At 47.2% G+C, this 21,977-nt stretch overlaps 1 protein-coding gene across 2 annotated transcripts in view; it reads right to left on the minus strand.

Moving 5' to 3' along the window:
- Positions 1–21,977, minus strand: part of MYO5B (myosin VB) — a 291,416-nt gene that overhangs the window by 126,882 nt on the left and 142,557 nt on the right. For both annotated transcript variants that reach the window (XM_084781005.1, XM_084781004.1), the window contains exons 5-7: positions 10,024–10,180; positions 4,805–4,948; positions 3,289–3,370 (exon numbers count right to left, since the gene is read on the minus strand). In XM_084781005.1, the coding sequence (XP_084637131.1) occupies positions 3,289–3,370; positions 4,805–4,948; positions 10,024–10,180 (383 nt within the window). The remainder of the gene's footprint in view (positions 1–3,288; positions 3,371–4,804; positions 4,949–10,023; positions 10,181–21,977) is intronic.

Consider the following 21,977-nt stretch of genomic DNA (forward strand, 5'->3'; position numbering starts at 1 on the left):
GGTAGTAATAGGCACGCAAGCAGCATACAGTTAGCCCTCCCCTGGCTGCCTGCCTGGCTGCCGCGTGGCTTCACTATCCTTCCTACCCACAACACCTTTTCTCATCATCCACTTCTGATCTCTCTCTCTCCTCCTTGCCCCCTCCTCCTCTCTTCTAAGAACCCCCAAGTAGAAATATATACCACAACACCTATTAACTGGCTCACCAGACAGACCCTGGCTCAGGCAGTCGACAGACCACCAAGAGACCATCAATCTATGATTAGAGGACCAAACATCAAGGTCGGTGTCAGAGAGCCTGGGCCTCACCCAGGGAGGCTGTACTCTGACCTGTGCAAGTCCGTAGTGACTCTTATAAAATGGTATCAACACCTCCAGGAGAGTAAAAAGGAAAGGGGACGTCTGTAATCCCCTGAGCAATATATTTAAGGAAGACGGGAACTTTACTAGCACCTAGTCTATAACAAAATTATCACAGTGCTTTGTTTCCAGATTCCCCACGCTCATTTTAAACAGAAGGACCAACAATGTGCTGGAGGAAGAGTAAGGTCGAGAAGACACAGACCCACGCCCTCCGCCTCCAGACAAATGCACAATCACGCCGGGGCACCAGTCTCATAGACACTTTTGTATAATGCATTTCAGGTTAGGAACAAGAGAAGGTGACGGTGTCTAAAGGGTTGCCTGGAGCTTCTTGCCAGTCCTTCATTTATTCGACTTTCCCAGCTATTAATCAGTGAAACCCAAAGCCAAGCTTCAGGGCTCGCAGCCAATCCACGCCCAAGGCCACAGGGAGCCTCACAAGAGCTTATCACGGGCTCTTCATTTCACTCCAAGATGCTCTCCAAGATGTAAGAAATTGATTCAATTGGGTAATTCTGGCAGAAGCCCAGGGAGTCTGTACCTTGCACAAACAGGGAATAAGGAAAAGCCATTTTAAACCTCAATATCAGTCACGTAAATGAAAAAGTTAGACAGCTTCCCTATTAAAGTTCCACTCAGGACAAAGTGGACAGCCAGGTGGGTATTGCCTGTATCTGATTCTCCATAAAACTGACCTTAAAAAAAAAACAAAACACCAGCTTCTACAGGTTAGGCCATGAAAACCCCACCCCCACTCTGGGAAGATAAGAGGAGAGTGATAGTTGTTCACATCACAGCTGCGTATCTGGCCAGTTGTGACCAGGAGCTGATATCCAACCCAAAAGGTCCCAGGCCAGGCCAGTGCTCAAGCAAGGGTCACCGAGAAGCTGCCCTGACCAGCTGGTAGCATACACTCATTGCCTTTGGAAAGTTCGGTGTCCCTGGAAGGATTAGACTTGCTAGCAACTGCACAACAGGACAGACTAGCACAGTGGTGGCATCCAGTGAGTCTTTTCTAGGTTCCAAGTAAATTATGACTCTTCTTAGGGGAGAGCGTGCTTCCTGCAACATAGTACCTCCCACTGAGTACTGTAATTGACAGGCTAAGTTTATGGCAGAACCCAAAGCTGAGTTGCACAGTATTGCACCAACGTGGCCAGAGTCATGTGATACATAAATGAATACCATAGGAACTTAGTAGGAAGGAAGTAAATCCTAGAACCATTTATGGGTTTGAATAAGAGTTGCCTCCAAAAGCTTATATATTTTCATGCTTAGTCACCAGGAAGTGACACTCTTTAAAAGGATTAGAAGGAGGTGTGGCCTTGTTGGAAGAAGTGTTAGTGGGGTTGAGGTTTGTGGTTTCAAATGCCATTGCTAAGCCCAGTGTCTATTTCTCAGCTTACAGATCAGAATGTAGCGCTCAGCCACTGCTCCAACATGATGCATGCCACCATGATAAAACAAACAAACAAACAAGCAAACAAACAAAAACCTCTGAAACTGTAAGCAAGCCCCCAATTAAATTCTTTCTTTTATAAGAGCTGCTGTGGTCATGGTGTCTCTTCACAGCAACGGGACACTGACTAAGACACCATTTGATTGGATTTCAGCTACTGGTGACATGGCTGGATGTGGTGCTGGAATCCTTAGGAGAGCTAAGATCTGGGGGCCATAGCCTCAGCAATCTGTTTATCACAGAGCTGCAAAGACCAACCAACCTTTGCCAATAGACCAGATCTTCACATCAACTTTTAGGCAAGACTCCTCTTACACAGACCCAAGTACAGATAATAGGCCGAGGATAGAATGTTGCTCAGTTCCAGGCTGGCCTGTCTGAGGTCTCAAAACCAAGACTCTATCCGTTCCCAGACAGATCAAGTAGGGCTCCAGTCCAAGGAGAGATGCCAGGAATGAAAGCCTGCCTACTACTTTGTCTTCATATCAATGCCTCAAAGCAAGGGGGACTTGCTAATGCATTCATGGGGGGGGGGGTGTCCCATTTGATAAGGGACAAGTGAGTCACTGGACTGGCTGTAGAGGTGGTGAGGCACTTTTGGTTGCCCCACTTCTCCCCAGTGCTCCAACATGGATATGCTGGAAGCTTCCATGCCTGTTCAGAAAGGATCCACAGTTTTTGCACTACCGAATCTCACTTGTCTCAACTGTGACTCTGTGGTGACTTAAGTCTCCTCTGTGTACTCTGTAGCCTTCCCCACCATGGCCAGCACTGTTCTCATCCTTTCTGTCCCAACCCTAAAATATGACATAACACACACTGGTCATGGTAAAGTAATGTACAGTATAATATAAATCTCCAGGTCCCCAGATGCAGAAACAAGAAGTGCATTTTTTTCCTCAAAAAAGAATCTATGTGTATGCTATGCTGTATACACGCATGCGTGTGCAGGTATATATCCATCCATAGAGGCAAGGGTCATATTGGGTGACTTCCTTGATCACGTCTCTCCCCTATTGCTTGACACAGAGCCTCTTACTGAGCTTGGTCCCATCTATTGCAGCTAGGCAGACTGGTTGGCCACAGAACTTCAGGACATTGCCTCTCCCTTCCCCTGTCCTGGAGTTAATGACATGGATTCATGCATGGCGTGCAGGTCCTCATGCTTGTGTGGGGAGCACTTCAATGATGGAACCATCAGCCCTGTGACACATCTCTTAAAGTGGTGACCCCTGCTCTTCACAATACACCCCCATCTCTACAGCTCATCTCTTGCAGGTAGCCTGGATACAGTATGTAGTTAGCCCTGCTTTACTAACTGGCAGTGAGATTCTGAGGGGACTAAGGTACAGGACCACACAGGGACACAGCTGAGACAAGAAGCCGCAACTGAGGGCTCTGGGTAGAGCTAGCTGCCTGCTACAGTGGCTGCCCTTGCAGAGGACCCTGTGTACCTGCTGACTTACTTAAAGCAAGCTCTTTAAATTCAGGAAGGCTGGCAGCGGCACAGAGCTGGTAAAAGATGTGGTAATTCCTCTCATCTTCTGCCTGGGGGAAGAAAAGGAGGTCAGCTTTAGGTGGTGATTCCCAGGGCCCGCCCCTCAGCCACCCTGATTCTAGATGTTCCAGTCAAGTGGCATAAGCTGAGACCAACTGCCCGCCCTCAGGGTTTTCATCCTTGCCCCAGCCCACAGTTTCAGTTGCCTTATTTCCCATTTGCTGTAACAGGGTCTTCTCCTAGGAGCACTTTTGCCTCCGGGCTTATGTGGAGGCAGGCATTTCCTCTTCTTTCAACCCTAAACACCAGTGCCACACAAAAATGGTGGGTCAGTTAGCAAACACTATCTTTCTTGCCGTTTGACTGACACTCCTCAGACCTTCACTTCCTGGTTGGAAGCCCTCTTTCTCCAGTGCGACTTGGAACTATGTTAAAGCCGAGCTTGCCCACTCTGCTGGGCCAGGCAGTCAGGAAGGTCCCTGGGGACTTTGAGTGGACACTCACGCCTCGAATGATCGTAAATCAGTGGGGTGTGGCTGGGGGTGGTGTCGTACACATATTTAGGAAGCCTTGGTAGAGAAAGCCATGGAAGAGGAGAGTTCAAACCCAGGATGGAGTGCAGACAATGTGTCAGCCCACCCAACCGAGCTGCAGTGAAGGAAAGGACTACCCAGGCAAGCTGTGAGGGAAGCGGGAGCTGGTCTAAAAGGTCATGAAATATTTGTTACCCATTAGCAAGGAGTCATCACTAAGAAAGAACTCAGGGGTCTCTGGGGGTCCCTGAGGACAGCTGAAGCCACTGGGCACAAGGAAAAGCAAGCTGGAGACTTGAATAAGGCCACCACTGTCACCACAAAATCAGGCTACCTCAGTCCAGTGGTGAGAAGGCCAAGCTGCTACAGGACAATGATAGTGGAGGTCGCTAGTAGCACTGACCTTTACCAGAAGCAGGAAGAAAGGGGTCAGGTGGAGGTCAAGGAGAGCTGAGTAGGAGGAAAAGGAGGGTGGACAGAAAACAGTCAAGGACCATGATGGGGAAGAATACACACAAATATGTGGCCATGTGTGCACTTGTGCGTGTGTGTGTGTGTGTGTGTGTGTGTGTGTGTGTGTGTGTGTGTGTGTGTTCTTTCAGCATATATGCCTACCCATCAAGCCACACCCATGTTTTGACCCACAAAGCCAGCAGGTTCCCTGAAAGCTGAAACCCAGCCTGTGTCTTTAACATTCTCTGTAAAGCCACAAGAGGACTGCCTGTTCTTTATCCTCGGATCTAGCATTGGTAAGACACAATAAGCAAAGCAATACTGTGTAAAAGATTTATGGAGACCCGGCGCTTTAGTCCACATGAATATTTATTACGAAAAAGGAGAAAGAAAATAAGGATGCTGATCCCAGGCCGAAAGACGGGCTGCTCTGTGAGCACAAGGAGTTGATGGAACAATGACGGCAGCAAAATACAAATGGCCGAGCCCTGCCCTCACCTGGAAGACCACCCTGGACTTCTCCAGCAAGTAGGTCCTCATGTTGGCCCCAATGATGTGGTACTTTTTATCAAAGCCAATCTCAATGAACTTCCCAAAGCGGCTGCTGTTGTCATTGCGAGTGGTCTTGGCATTCCCAATGGCCTGGATTAACAGACAATAGAAATGTGTGAGACGTGAAGGCAAGGGGCTGGGAAGACAGCTCAATCAGGCAAAGTGCACAGGCACCGCTCCCACCCACCCCCTCCCTATCCCCATGGGCTTCTTGACTTCAAGACGGTAGGCCTGTGGCGGCCTTCTTTCCTTCCACACACAGGCCTCTGCTACTGTGAAGGCAACGGGATGAGTGAGAAGTTCTGCTTTGTTTGTTTAAAACTAAACTAAACCCAACCTCAATTTTCAGGCCCTTTCACAATTGCTGGCCACCTTTAAAAGTCATTGGTTGAGTAGAAGACTTTTTAAAGGAGACACAGCAGGTAACAGACACTTTAACCCTCCACTCCTCTTCTGCTTTTCCATCTAGAATATACGTGTGATGGCTTCACCAGCCACTCTGGGCCTAGACAGTCAGAGACCCTGGCTCTGATGTTCTGGAGCCACCAGCTCAGCGCTCGTGCTGTGAGAGAAAAGACCTGCTGTGCTTAACTGACTTCGAGCCCTCATGCAATCAAGCAGCCGAATGCTTTTCCCCACTGGTGGATGACACTTCCTAGAAAGGCCACCAAATGACACTCATTACATTACACAACTCATTACTAGGGCAGACAGGATCATCTCCTACACAGCCAGGCCATAGACTAAACACTGCAAATATTTTTATTTTTGAATTTGCTATATAGACTAGTCTGGCCTCCAACTCACAGCAATCCTCCTGAGTTTTGGAATTAAAGGCGTGTGCCATCCCATCCAGCCCAGAATACTCTTTAAAATCAGTCATTAAAAAATCGCTCTTAGATGACTATTCAGTGGCTATAAGTCACAAAACTAACATATCAATAATAGATTTTTCTTATTTTAATCTCCTGTTTATTCATATTTTTAGGTGGTGAAAAAAAAACACTTGGAAAAGCCCACTGGAACTTTTTAGTGGTCCAGAAAACATGAAGTGCCAAGAGGTTGAAAGAAAGGTCCAAGCCCACCCTCACGTCCAGGCCAACCATATCCAACCAACAGTCCAACTACTTCTACCTGCTAGTTTCCAGCCCCGGCTGGTCTCCAAGATTAAGGAGGTGATGATGGAGCTGAAGACACATCTCTACCTACCACTCCCAGTGTATCCAGCCTGATGTCCCATGGCCAACCAGCTTTACTTTCTGTCTGTCACACTGCATGGACCTGACCACATCACCGCTGCCTCTGCCCTGGATAACGTCGACTATCTCTTATAGGTTTCCTATGCCTGATCATTCTCAAGTCAACACTCTTCTTGACTAACAGAGCAGTTCGTGTAAAGTGCGACCTGATTACATTATTTCGCTCTACCTCTATCTAACCTTTCTCCTTTGAGCAGGGGAAGCATCTGTGGCTTTCAGAGTTGTATGTCTGGTTTCATGACCCTCTGGCCGGCACTTGGGTTCTGTCCCTGCTCCTACCCTGGTCTCCTGATTAGCAATGCTCTCCTAATCAGGGCCGACTTAGGAACAAATCCCTCCTAAGATGCTCACGAGCTGTTAGGAAAAATGGGGTCAGCACACATGCTAGCACTGCCAACAAATCACACCAGTCTTCCCCAGCAAATCCCAGCCCAGCCTCCAGTCTGCATAATTCAAGAGCTGCCACTCAGCTCAGCCCGCTGGGACTTTGGCCTGCTTAGGCTATGACCAGTTTGGCCTCCCCGGGAGGTGTCTGCATCAAAAGCAAGGGGAACTCCTCCCAGGGACTGTGCAGAACATCCGGTAATCAGCTGCTCCTAATTGAGACCCCCTGAGGAACCACACACTGATGACTTTCTGACACACCGCAAGGCCAGACCTGGAACATTTGAAAAGTTGTGCTCTCAGGCCAGGCATGGTGGCACACGCCTTTAATCCCAGCACTCGGGAGGCAGAGGCAGGCGGATTGCTGTGAGTTCGAGGCCAGCCTGGTCTACAAAGGGAGTCCAGGACAGCCAAGGCTACACAGAGAAACCCTGTCTCAAAAAACCAAATAAATAAATAAATAAATACATAAAAAGAAAAGTTGTACTCTCAACTTTGTCAGAGCAAAAGCTTCTCATTTTCTGTTGGCCAAACTCGGTTCCCAGCCAGGGTTCCTTCTGATTCTGCTGCCCCCTCTTCTCAACCAAATCCAAGCTTTCCCCCAGAGATAGCACTAACGGCTCCAGTTTAATGGAAGGAGCTCTCAGCACTTAAGTGGAAGGCTTCGAAACAGCAAGGCTGCACAAGGCAGAGAGTTAATGTCTAGGGCACAAACAATGACATTCATGATTAGTGCCTGTCTCCACTCCTCATTTCAGACCCTAGCGACTAACCAGACCTGGGCCTCAGGGGGGTGGGGTGGGGTGGGGAAGCCTGTTGCTCTTATGCTTCTAGCATGTCAAAGCATCCTTCCCACAGAACACAACAGTCTACTCAGGCTGTAATGGATAATACATACTTTAAATTATTAATTAAATCAATAACTTCCATATCAATATACCTAGGAGTATTAATTAATGCTAGCCAAGAGGCAGAAACAACCACATACCACCAGAAGAGAAATGGCTAAACAAATCATGGTGAATTTGTGTAATGAGGTTGCCAGCCATAAAAAGAACAAAGTACTGATAAATGCTAAAATATGGGTGAGCCTTAAAGACATCATGCCAAGTAAAGTTAGCCAGATACTCATGGACCAGTATTACATTGTGCCACTCACATGGAGTCCCCAGAGTAGTAAAGTCAAAGACAAGAGGTTGAAAAGGACCTGGGGAAGGGAAATGTAATTGTTCAATGGGAACAGGGCATCCCATTCCTGGGATGATGGGACCACTATGGAAACATGGTAGTGGTGGATATACAAACGATGAACATGTCTCATGCCTCTGAGCCATGCACCTAAAGTGGAATGTTTTGCTAGGTATATTTTATACAATTAAAAAAAAACATTATAAAAAGGCCCCTTTTGTTCTTTTGGTTTGGTTTGGTTTCGTTTTTCAAGACAGGGTTGTATAGTTGTATATAGGTTATATACAGGCTGGATGTATAGTCCAGCACCCCAAGCTTTAACAAGACTCCCAAACAATAATCATAGTTGCTTTCTTTTTTCCCCTTCCTTCTTCCTTCCCTCCCTCCCAAAAGGCCTCTGAATTTAAGGGAAGTCCATATTACTGGCAGAGAGGAAGGAGCACAGAATGGATAGGAATCTTCCCTTACCACCAGGCATTTGTGCCAAGTAGCTAGGGGTCTCAGTGTCAGTGAATCCCACCCCCTCTCCCCACAGAAACAACAGGAAGAGCCTAGTGCCACCAGGGAAGATGTCTTCAGCACACATAATCCAGCCAGGGAGACACTCTGTTAGCAACACAGCTCTTTCCCCTCAACAATGAAGTTTTATGTGTACTAACAAACCACGAAAGCAATGAAACTGCTTTTCCAAAGAAACTTGATAAAAAAAAAAAAAGACACAGTCACTAGCATAGTTACCAAAACACACACATGTCACTTGGCACCTGAGGGGCTTTCAGGCTTCTGTGACCAGCCTGTTGGGGATATCCATCTCCACAGGGGCTGCTCACACTCGTGTCAGCATCGTCCTTTCCCCTTCTTCCTGCACCCTTCCCCTCCTTTTGTTCCCGGAGTGTTTCCAGGCTTAGACTCTTTCAAGAAGTTAGCTCAACAGACAATCCTGCGACCTTCTCTGTGGCTTGTCAACACCTTCACTGCACATCACTGTTAGCATTCCACATCACTCTTCTGTGGCTGCCATGCTGGTGATGGTAGGATTAGCACACAGAAGGTAGAAACACAAGTGTGTGTAGCTTTTGGTTGGGCTGGGGGTCATTTTTGCCCTGCATAATGCTTCTATATTCTTTTCTTAGTTAAAGAAAGGGACTGCCCAGCCCGGAGAAAGCATAAGCTGAATGTAACACTGGCAATAAAAAGAGCAGTGGCTTCAAGAGTGGGTGTGGTAGGGAGCTTTGATTGCCAGCTTACCATGGCCTAGAGTCATTTCAATGGAAATCCCCAACTTAGAAATTACCTGGATCAGATGGGTCTGGGCAAGTCTGCTAGAGACTGTTTTGATTATTAATTGATGAAGGAAGGTCCAGCCCACCATGGGCAGAACCATTCCTGAGGCAAGTCCTAGTGGAGCCATGTAAAAACGATAGCTAAGCACGAGGGGAGCAGCATTCCTCCATGGTTGCTGTTTCAGATTCCTGCTCTGAGTTACCATTTAAAATAAAATAAATGCTATCTTCTTTCAAGTCACTCCCAGCCAGCAAAAGGAGGAAACTAAAACAGTGGGAGAACCAAAGTGACCCTGACTATGAAGACATTTAGTCCTACTAAATTTAGTCCAGAATAAATCCTTTCAAGAGGAGAGTTAGAGCTAGGGAGTGATAGATAGGTAAATAGATAGACAGACAGACAGACAGACAGACAGACAGACAGACAGACATAGAGATACCTGACTCTAAACTGCTATGAGTTATAGAAAGATCTAATGTTTAGGAACAACCTTAGTCTGAACTCAAGTTCTCTGAGACCACCCAACCCATGGTCCTGTCATAATGTCCTGGCTACTGACAGGACCCTGGCATGGTGAAGAAACAGACAGAGTGTGCCGTTGGCTGCTTCATGCTGTCACAGGTAACTGTTCCTGAAATGATGCTGTTTCTCCATCACCCTTCTCCACAAAGACGAAAGCAACCAATTTCTCTGGAGCCTGCCTCAGCCTCCAGTAGAACTGCCTTCTTATGCAGAAAGTTCTTCAAAGCATCTACTGGGCGGGTGAAATGCTAATTATCTGACCCATGATGGCAGCAAGAAAGGGAGGGCAGCAGGCAGGCAAGGGCACACAGTCCAAGGATGCAGAGAACATGAAGACATTCTAGTCAACATGGGGCCCTGCAGGACACAACGAGGTCATTACCTTCAAATCTGAGGTTTCAGAGGCATCTTCACCATCTCTCCCCTGACAGAGGAGGGTGTGCATGCTGCCTAGGTGGGCTGCTTCAAAGATTCTCCTCATCGCCCATGCCACATTCAACCCCTGGGGACCCCCCGGGCAGGCTTTACCTCCATGATGGGACTGGACGCCAGGACCTTCTCTTCAATGTTGGTATCACTGGCTGAGCCACCAACTGTGGCAAAATAGCGCATGGCATACTTGGCTGACACCGTCTTCCCTGCTCCAGACTCTCCGCTCACTATAATGGACTGGTTCTTTTCATCTCTGGAAGGGAAAGAGCTCCGATCAGTCACCAGCCAGCTGCTGCTTGCCAGGGACTCTGATGGGGAGGAATCAGGTACGAGGCACCTTTCGGGGAGACACGTGAGTAACTGTATAGTCTGCCCTCCCTCATAGCCCCACACAAGCTCTGGAGGGAGGAAGAAAGAAGATCTGATCAGGGCTCTCCAACAGCACAGGCCCTCCATCACCGAGAGGAAGAGCAGTGTGGCCAGCGGCTTACCGTGCAGATGCTTGCCTATTATCCTAAGAATTTACATACATATCCTTTCATTGTTCCTCCAACAGGCTTACTCTCTGCCAAGGGTTTCCTAGATGTTTTCTTTTAAGAACAAGGACCTCTTGTATTAAGTCTAGCTACCTGCTGGTGGTACAGATTTGAACATTTCTGTTCATATGTATTACACAAAGGGCACACCACCAGCCTGATCTCCTGTCAAGTCAAAGGACTGCAACAAAAGGGATGAAAGACTAAATTCCAGTCAGGAACTATCACATCAGATAAGCACAACTACAGTCATTCTTTTAAGATACAAGGTCGGAAGGCAATTAAGAAATGAAAGGCATAGTTATCTATTTCCTGAGTAGTTTTGATCATAATGAGTGAGTTAACTCAGAAGCAGAAAGACTCAAATGGTATATACTCACTTATATCTGCATATTAGCCCAACGGGCATGTCCCACGAAAGCCTTCACTTACCAGGAAACAGAGACAGAAGAGAGGACATACTAGTGGGACTCTAGATGTGAGATTCATGGGAGAAAGGCAAAGTAGTAGGACCCAGAGGGTCCTAGAAGCCTACAAATAGAACATTATGATAGGCAGATTTGGGCACAGGGGTCCCACTCAAACTAGGCACCAGACAAGGACAATACAGGCGGTAAACCTTAAACCCCTACCCAGATCTAGACAATGGACAGAACACTCTCCACAGTAGAGTGGAGAGTGGGATATTACTTTCTCACACACTCTGGTGCCTCACCTCTGACCATATCCCCTGGACGGGGAGACCTGATGGCACTCAGAGGAAGGACAGCAGGTTACCAAGAAGAGACTTGATACCCTATGATCATATAGAGGAGGAGGTAATCCCCCTCAGGAACTGTCATAGGGGAGGGGAATAAGGGGAAAATGGGAGGGAGGGAAGAATGGGAGGATACAAGGATGGGATACCATTGAGATGTAACAAGAATAAATTAAAAAAAAAAAAAAAAGAAATGAAAGGCACACACCTCTATGTCCCCAAGGGACACAGGGACTCAAAGCAGAAAGGAACGACAAACATCTGGGAAAACTTTAGGGTAGGAAATTGCTTATGGTGGTGAAGTCAACAGTTCCCAGAACCACAAGGAAAGCTGGCATCCTACTTCAGCCGTGACAACAGTGCCTACTACCACATCTGTGCTCAGCATCAACTGACAAACGAAAAGCAACTTAGGGTTCAGTGGATCTAACCCCTCCTTTCCTAAATGAAGACATACTTAAAACTCAGGATTTTTATATTAAAACCTCCAAGTGCCTGGTCCTATGGTTTCCTGGACAGAGTGAGCACAGAGTAACTGAGAAGCTTTCATGCTTGCCGGCCCTGTTTTGCTACTTACTGGAGCTATTGCATGGGTAGTTTAAAAAAAAAATGCCAGCTGTCTCCAGGTCAGGGCCAACACAGAGAAACTGGACAAGGTGTGATGATGTAAAGTGGCCTGTCCAACTTGAGAGGGACTAGAAAGAGCGGAGAGCCCAGCTGGAGGAGTGACTGCATGGAAAGGTCAGGGGAAGGATCTGGGGCAGGCAGTGGGGGTAAAGAAAGTGATCAACAAGTCAGTCCCAGTTAGCACAGAGCATGACGTCTCAGCTCCTAAACATGGACACCCAAAAAGGGGCCCAAGGGGCACAGGATGGAAGCCTCCAAACAGGCTCATGAATGTGGTCAGTTTTCATCCATCTATGTATCTATCCATCCATCCATCATGAATCTTTGCCTGCTTTTATGTTGTGTACACCATGTGTGTTCCTGGTGCCCGTGGAAGCCAGAAGACAATCCCCTAAAAGTGGAGTTACAGATGGTTATGAGTCACAGCGTGGGTGCTGGGAACCAAACCCAGGTCCTCTGCAAGTGCTCTTAAGATGCTGAGCCATCTCTCCAGCCTCCATTTTCATTCACGTTGTTTTGTTTTTGCTTTGTGTTATATCTACTGGACCGCAGAGACAATGTCAGGTGCCACCTCTGCTCTCGATGTTAAGTCCTTAGAGAACTGATAGGAAGCACACGATGGCTGGGAACATAGCTTGGCTTTGCACCCTGTGAACAGTCACTGCTGTATCACTTGGGCCACCCCCCTTCTCTGGTGTTACCCTGAGAGCTCCCTGTATATAAGGAGAACCAGACTGGGCAGTCACACCCAAGACTTTGGAGCTTTGCTCAGTGTTTATCCCCAAATAAGGGAATGGACAGAGGATGCACTGAGCCCTGATCCTCAGCAGAGAGTCACTTGGAATGAAGAGGTACATACAGCCCCTTTTAACAAGGATCCAGGGGAGGTAGAATGAAATAGCTCAGTTGGGGCAGGAACATGTTAGTGCCCCGAGGCTTCCTACAGAAGCACAGCACACACAGGAAATTGGAACATAAGGGGATCCAGGTAAAAACATCTTCCTTGGCAAAGACAAATAAGGCACAAAGCAGTGATCCTTATCACTTTTCACTCTCAGTGATAAGGTGACAATTACTTTGCATAACCCTGAGGAAGGACAAATGCTGCTCAGGGAAGGGAATGATTCATACAAGAGGTAAGATGCTTTGGGAGCCAGCCAGCCTAGTCCAAAGACCAGTGGCCAAGAAAAACAAAGGGGCTAGTTTATGTGACAAGTGTCAAGAAGAAAACAAAACAAAACAACCAAACAAAACCACCATCAACAAGAAGAATCAAAGGAGTGAAATAAGAAACCCGAGCAGGATGAGGAAGCAGATACACAGCCAGGATTTCATCAAAGTCACAGCTATCTATCAGAAGTGTGCTCACTGCACAAGCATGAAGACCTGAGTTCGGATCCTCTGTATGTACCTAAAAGGCTGGACGCAGTGTGCGCACATATAATCCCAGCACAGGGGAAGTAAGGAAAAAAGAGTATCCCTGGGGCTTGCTGGCCAGCCATTCTAGCTGAGAAGAAGTTGGAGAGCAATTGAAGAATGCAGAGGCTGCAGTGCACGCGTACACACACACACACACACACACACACACACACACACACACACACACACACACGGACATACTCACGCATTTATTTTTGTATCTGAGTCTTTTTGGAGGACAACTAATGGAGATGGCTGTAAGTTCTCACTTGATCTGGTGACAATCATGACAAGTAGTGTCATGTAAGCTCAAGTGAGAGAAACTCACTTCTTAGACTCCCACATACCTTTGAATAGGCCTGTGAGGAGTGTATACTACTGAGTATCCACCCACAGGGATGGAGTGATGCCACCGTAACTTAGTGCACAGTACTGCGTATCCACCCACAAGGATGGAGCAATGCCACTGTAACCTAGTTCTTCCAATGGTAGCTTCCCTCCCACTTAGAACTGGAATCTAGGATGCAGGCATTAAAACACTGAATTTGAACGTCCACTATATTGCTGACTGGCTACCCGACCTTTGCATATAACTTTCCAAGTCACTTCAGCATCTCTTAGGACTGGGATCTCTGAGCCATGAGCTGTTCTGAGTGGCTGCCTTGACGTGGTCCTGGAGTATCAAATTTATCCTTACACCCTTGCCAGATTAAGCTTTTAAGTCAATGCTGTGATTACATTTTTACCTTTTCAAAAAGTTAAATAGCTATTCACCACTCGTCAAATCAAGTCCAGACTCCTTGGCTGAGCATGAGGACCCTTCTACAGTATAGAACGCTAAGGCCATTAACAAGTCCGGTGCAATCTAAAACAGTATCCAGTGTGCTGAGCCCTGGTTCTGCCACAGATAGGCTCTGTAAGGCACTCGATCATGTTACAGAGGAAAATCTGTACACTGCATATCTGCTAGAAGATCACATGTGTTTTGTGAGTCAGCAACAATGGACCACTTAGTCTGTGGAGCACATACCCCTGCCCGGACTACATTCGTGGTACTCCCTCTACCTTCATACGCCTTCAACGCAGGCCCTTCTGGAATCATCCTGACTCCCTACCCTAAGCATCTCAGAAGTTGCTATTTCTCATCTCTTGAAGTCTAGTGCCATTTTTTTTTAAATTTTATTTTTGCTCCACTTTTAGTATGTTGCCACCTTCCCTGTGACCCTGGCTGCAGTCCTTGCTGCATGACTTTTGTTTGCCTCCTTTCTCGGGACTTCTGCCTTCTCATCTCTAGGTAGAGAGCTGCAACTCAGTGCCCCATGTAAGCTTCTCCCTTTTTGACATTCAACAATTCTACAACTAATGTGCTGATAGGAAAAGATTAGTTCTCTACTTTAGGTCACAAGGGGATGGGTGAGGGGGTACACGGTTAAATATAGAATTCTACGTAACATCTTTCAAAAACACAACAATGTTGGATCCAGCCATTCAACCCACTTACAGAGATGATCTGGATGGTGACTTGAGTCAGTCTGCTAAACCAAGGCCAAGAAATCTAATGCCGAGCTGTTATCCAGAATGGCATTCACTACTGCAGACAGAAAATGCCCTGAAAGGCCTGTGCCCACACAGGGGCAGAGGGTTCTGAGATGCAACTCAGGTATTCTGCAGCTTCCGGTAAGATGCCAGACACCAGCATTGACACCCGCCTGTGGTCACAGCTCACCCCAGGCCCCCTTCCTGGACACCTGAGAGGTAAGACTTGCTTTCAAGACTCTCTCATTTTTCTTTTGTTTCCCATGGTAGCACTTGAAGCTGAGATGAGCGGCCTCCTCTGCCCACCATCGAGGTGGGTGCAGAAGATGGTGGATGGGTTGTTGAGACATGTTCAAGCAAAGGTCAGCCAATGGACAGTTGGAGCTTGTTTTCAATTCCCTGCTGAAGGGTTGATTTGTGTAGACTTCCTACAGAGTAATTTGTCACTCATGGTTTCCCTGTCAGGAACATGTTTACAGGAACCAAAGAGAGACCCTGCTCAAGTTATCTCTGAGCTCAGAGACCTGGGGTCTGCTCTGGAGGTCAGACTCACCAGCAACCCACCTGGCTGTGACTTGCGTCAGGTATCCCACCCACACTTAGGTGCTAGCTCTGGCATCTCAGACCCTCCCACTCTATGCTCTGCCAGCCACAAGTTAGCATGTGTTGTGATGATCTACGAGTTCCAGGCACTGGCCTTAAATCTTAGCACCCTTGATGCCAAGACCTAGGAAGCCCATAGAAATAGAAAGCCAGGGCTCTCTTCATGCAGGCCTCTACTCAACTTCTCCTACCAAACTACAGAAACCTCCATGTTGCTAACCTTCTCTCCCCTTAGAACCTAAACCATGGCCTACTCTGCATCTTCTTCATCTTCTTTATAACCATTCCTTTCTAGTATAATGAAGCAAGCAGTGTTAGTAAATCTAGCTCTAACACAAGGTGAAACACCAGTTAGGCATCCTCGGCACTGGTTGGCTGACTGTCAGCTCCTCTGCCCACACTCCCCACATCACAGCACTTACTCCACAGTTTACAAGGTGTTAATCACCTACCTCATGCCCTAAGTCCCGACTTTCATGATAAATAATCTCAGATAAGAGGACCTGGCTGGGCAGCCCAGCACCTGGACGATACCACAAGACTAGCCTGGGACCTAGTTGTCACATTTAGTGGCAAATGCTGAGCTCAGAGCCAGGGCCCCTTTGAGTTGTTATGTAGTTTTCTGCCTGTAAAATCAAACTGGTAATCCCTGCCCTCATGGGTCACTCATGGCAGGAATGGTGCTACCCATTCAGACAGGCACAAATCTAAATCTCTGAACTGACGTCTCCATGAGAAGTGAGGGCATCGTCTGCGTAGGCTCCTAGTACCCAGTCCAGCTGTAAATCAGTGAGGAGAGGATGTCTGGTTTCACCTAAGCACAGAGAGGACGCACCAGCTCCACAAGTTGTTCAGCCACTCTGCTGTATAGTGACAAATCATCTGCAAATCTGAGTGTCAGGGCATATTCAGTTTACTCCACAGATAATCAATCTACTCTTTCTTGCTGTCTACTCTCTAATTACACTGCCAGCAACACCAAGGAAACACAGAGCATCTGCTAGAGCAGCAGTGGGAAACCATCATGCTGGCAAATAGGAACAAACTGCTCAACAAGGCTATCTGTGTCAGGACCATGGACAGTGGTACTTGCCAAGAAGCTATGGGGAAACTTGGGAAGGATGACTACTTCAAGAGGACATCCTATTGGGACTTTAGGTGAGAGAAGCATGGGATAATGGGGAAATAGAAGGATCCAGAGGGTCCTAGAAACCTACTCAACTCAAAGGGGCCCTGGCTCTGATTATGATGGACGGATCTGGGCCCAGGGGTCCTGCTCAAACTATGGCACCAGCCAAGGACTATGCATGCAGTAAACATCGAACCCCGAACCAGATCTAGCCAATGGACAGGACATTCTTCACAGTTGAGTGGAGATTCGGGACTGACTTTCACACGAACTCTGGTGCCCCATATTTGATCATGTCTCCTAAATGGGGAAGCCTGGTGGCACTCAGAGGAAGGATAGCAGGCTACCAAAAAGAGACTTGATACCCTATGAGCATATACAGGGGGAGGAGGTCCCCCTCAGTCACAGTCATAGGGGAAGGGAGTAGGGTGAAAGCAGGAGGGAGGGAGGAATGGGAGGACACAAGGGATAACTATTGAGATGTAATATGAATGAATTAAGAAAAAAAATAAAAGTAAAAAAAAAAAAACCCAAATGGCAATGTTGTTTCCTGCATGCCCTAATAAATTCCAACAAAACTAAACAATCTGAGGTAGAATAACAAGCCCATATTAATATAAAGCGATAAAAACCTGTTGAGCAGTGAGTGGAGAATTAGAGCAGAGAGAGACTGGAAACATGGAGGAGCAGGCAAGCTGGGGAGAGGAACGTTAGGTTGGAGCTAAAGTTAGGTGAAGCAGGGAAGGAGAGAGAAAGCTTCAGAGAGGCTGACTGAGGCCTGACCTAAGAGTCTGGGCCTGATGGATACAAGCTCTTCCTTACTACCACTGGTTTCCTTTGACTCGCCAATAAAAATACAAGAGTTTTCATTTCCTACAGGCTGCTTCAGCCCTCTCTCCATCTTTTAAATTTAGGGCCCCCCTGAAGGTAAATTTGAACATCACCCTCACTTCTCCAGGTGGCCTCTTCGGGAAGCTCACCTTTTCCCAGGAGTTGCTTAGCTTTAATTATCAGCTTGACACAACCCAGAACTACCTGGGAAGAGAGTCTCAGAGAAGAGCATCTATATTGGGTTGGCTTGTGGACATGTCAGTGAGGGACTGTCTTGTTAATCGTTACAGGAAGACCCAGCCCACTGTGGGTAGCACTATTCCCTAGTAGGGCATCCTAAACTATACAAGAGTGGAGAATTCGAGGTGAGTACAGGAAAGTCAGAGAGCATTTATTCTCTCTGTTCTTGGATGAGGTGTGACTACCTGCCTCGAGTTCCTGCCTGAACTTCCCCACCGTGGTGAGCTATAAGGTGGGATTGTAGGAAGAAATAATCCCTCTTCCTCCTAAGTGCACAAGGATATTTTATCACAGCATCAGACATGAAACTAACCCACGTTCCCATCCCAGAGCTGTCCTGAGAGCAACACCTGTGTTATTCCTGTCTCCTGGGCAACTGAATGTGGAGACTGCAAGATATCCCAAAGGTTCTGTGTCCAGAGTGGAATTCTTCAGTTCCCCAACCCCTCTGCTCTTCTTTACTTCCCAAAGAAGAAATAACAGGGGATCCTTGGGACTTCTCTTTCTTCCTGCATGAAATCAGGATGGCTGTACTGCCTTGGTATTTTTAGATCACATCCTCTGAGCTCTACTCTCCATCCTCCCTCTTCTTTGCCCCACCATGGCATGGTTTGTCTTTGTCAATGTTATTCATGCCCTTGGTCCACCACTCCCGACTCGCTGGTACTGGAGAAATACTTCCAAAGACTCCCAGAATGTGTCCAGGCGCTCATCAGCGCACCCATGGTTGAGACATCTTTAGCACTCCGAGGCTTCATGACCTATTCCCAGAGATTAGTCTAGGCAGTGATGCTGGGTGGGTACAAATGGTAGAGGAACACAGGCAGTGGTCATGGAGGAACATAATGTCCAGAGCATTCAGAGAGCAGAAGGCAGGCATGGCCTCTGACAACTACAGAGAAAAATCACTTGCTCACTAGTAGTCAAGTCTAAGTTGTAGCCTTGGGGCTAAAGTGCCCACGATGGCCATGAATGCAGCTTGAAACAAAGTTGTAAACTTACTTAAAACATTATGAGGTTTCTTTTTGCAACAACAACAATGAATCTCGATAACTTGGTTCATGAGTATGAGCTCTGTAAGTGACAATGTCACACCACACAGTCAAAAGGCTAGACACACCTCTGAGATTCTCCAACCTGGGTGTACACGGGGACACTTATGATGGCCTTTTCCTCAGACCAGCAGAGTCACAGTCTGTAGCTTGGGACCTGGAGACGGATTTTTTAAATTCCATAAGAGACTCCATTGTTATGCCATGGGCTTGGGAAGCATGCTGGAGCTTTGTTTAATTAGTTACTGTGTGGATATGCTCAGCCAAGTGTGGCGATACAAACACCTGTAGCTTCTTTACTGCCGATGTTAGCCTGTATACAATGTAACTAACACAGCTTAAAAACTGGCTGGAAGGGACTAAAACAGTCCTTAGGCATTGACTGCTCTTCCCGGCCGCAAACAACAGGGGCCATTGCTTTTCATTCTATAGGCTCTTATCGCTCACCTAGAAAATCAAGCGGCTTCCTCGTTAGCTGGATGTATATTCCCAAATGACAGGGTTGGATAAGCAGTACAGGCGGGCAGTTGTGAAGTTAGAGAAATCGAGTGTAACCAGGTATGGTGGCACACCTGTAAGCCCAGCCTGAAGCTAACCATGCTTGGTTATTTTAGGGTGTCCACTCCACAGGCTAAGGGGCTGGCTGAGGAGGAGCTAACCGTGCTTGGTTATGTTAGGGTGTCCACTCCACAGGCCTCTCCATCTCCTCTATGCAGCTGCTGCAAGGCTCGCACATTTAATTCAAGGTTATGATTTTCTGTCTCCAGTGCCCTAAAAGCAAGAGTCTCCAGATTCACGGGCCTGACACTGGGGGGTGAGGTGGGGAGGGCAGGGGCTTAGCATATGGTGGTGTCAGGAGCCGAAACGGCCTGTTCAGGACGCACGGCTACGGTTAAACAGTACAGAGCACAAAGGCACACTGCGAATAAACTGCTGCGTGCCTAGTGCACCGTCGGTATTCCAATACTTCATGATGAATGAACAGATACTATGGGTGAAAAGAAAGAAACCTCAAAATATTTCTAGGCTATGGAAAAGCACTACTAATTACACCCATTCATGTTAGCTATTTGATATCTATGACTAAGTTATGCGGCGCAATGATTATGAATAGCATTAAACCTAATACATGAATTCTGCTGTAGGCTTCATTCAACTGCAATGGTAAGTGTTCCATCTTCTGTGTTTCCTATAGAGTTTTAAAAATGCAATAGATTGCTCTCTCCAGGAACAGATGCACACGCCTGAAACATAAGGAAGAAAATTGCCTTGGGACTGGTACCTATGACACAGAATTCCAGCTTAAAAAGAACTCGAGTGTTCTAGAGGCAGATAAAGGACTCAGGTAAGTAAATAGCTTCTAAGAACAGAATCAGGAGAAGAGAAGTGATGAAGGCTCATGCTAACATGTACGTGAACCTCAGTTCCTCATGGACTTAATGGACAGAAGATGCTTCACTTAAGGGGTTGGGAGCTAAGGCACCAAGATGGGATGCGATGGGGGACAGATAACCTATACTCCTCTTGGAGAAAAGGCATGCTAGCGAGCAGTGGCTTCTCTGCAAGGCCTGCAGGAAGAGGTCTGAGTCTGTGTCAGACTGCACAGTAAGAGGACCACATCTATCTCCATCTGGCGAATGCTTGGGGTAGCCTAAAGTATCTCACGATTCTCTGAGAAGGCATAACTGGGGGCGAGGGTGAAGGACAGCAGTATTGATTGTCCACTTCTCTTACATCAAGTAGCCAATGCCCCATGAGAGGAACTGTGTCCTCGCTGACCACAGATTACGTAACGGCTGGTGGTTTACCCCAGGGATTCCTCTTTCCCAGCTTCAGCCCAGGCTTCAGCATACCCACGCCTCTCTCACTTTGGTCACCGCATCAGCATTAGCACAGGAACAAAAGGTGAGAGGGACTGTGGCACAGGAAAGGATCTTGTCTGATCATACCAAAGGATGGCTCCATTAGGGTGGCTCGGTCTCTGCCTGCAGGGTGAGTCTGGGTCAGAATTCCAGCAGGTTCTATGCTGTGGAGCCTCAGCAGGAACCTGCAGATCCCAAGGCTCAGACTACAGCAAGATGCACAGAGCTGTGAGAACCCAGGGAATGCCATGTGACATGCGAGGCTTAGGAAGTCCAGGGTAGGATGAGGAGCAACAAGGAGCCGGGAGACTAGAAATCGACCTGACCAGTCAAACTTCATTCACTATCCAGGAAGAACCAGTAGCGACGCACATCACGAGGGACCAGTAGTCCATTCTGAGTGACACAGGATCCTTATGTTCCGGGATTACTGATGCTCATCCTTCAGCCCACACCTCCTTCTTCCATCTGTCTCCATGTGAAAATGCTCCCTTCTGCCCCGCCTCTCTCTCCTCCTCTCCCTCCTTCCCCTGCTTCTTTGCTTAGCTCCTTGAAGACGAATGCAAAGATCACCTTTGCAACCCATGTTGAAAATTCTCCTGAAAGTGGACATTTCTCCTTCCGGGGGCCTCCTCTTACAGCTGATTCTTTTCTCACTTCTTTTCTAAATGAAAAAAGTTGAGAGCCACACAAAAGTTGCAGAACCCAACTCGGACATCAAGTGCAACATTCTTTCCTCCCCATTCCTTTCAACTACATCAGGCATCTGACCTCCCAGAGGCGTCTCTGTGAAACACCCGCTACAGACAGAGGCATTCAAGCAGACGCAACGAGCCTGAGAGCCTGGTTGATAATTCATGCAATGGCAGAACTCAAAGCAGGCACACAACCCACATCAGCCATCAGCGCTATTCGTCAACAGCACTTATTTATTCACTGGTCTCTCTGGTACAATGTCCCTCATCTGTGGATTCCATGTCACAAGTGAATTCTATCCATAAAGTCTATAAACTCATCTGAGTCCTCAAAAGGCTCACAGGAGTGAGCTGGAAGAGACCCAGGAATAAAAAGCAGATCAATCAGTTGTTAGGCTAGCAAGAAAACTTGCCAAATCTCAGAGAGCTATCTAAGAAAAAACTAAAATTAAGGTCCTTTTTTTTTTATCACCCACACAAGATCTGTATAGTATCTGATGGGTGCCATCTAGAAAATGCTAGCTCTCTACTTCACAGCATCCCTCCCCATGTAAAGCTATCTAAAGTTTTAAGGTGACAAAGACAAGAGAACACTAAGGTCAGAGGCTGAACTCCACACTAGCAGCCTCTGGCAAAAGCAGACGGCATCATTCAAAGAAAAAAATCTGTCAATGCTCTGCTGAGGAGAGTGTAGTCAAAGATCTTACCTGTATCCCACAGTGTGTCTATTGATGGCTTAGCTTCCTGGTCTCTCTCAAGTGCC

The sequence above is a fragment of the Acomys minous genome (genome assembly GCF_964271855.1).
Source record: "Acomys minous genome assembly, chromosome: 4".
In the NCBI taxonomy this organism is placed as follows: domain Eukaryota; kingdom Metazoa; phylum Chordata; class Mammalia; order Rodentia; family Muridae; genus Acomys; species Acomys minous.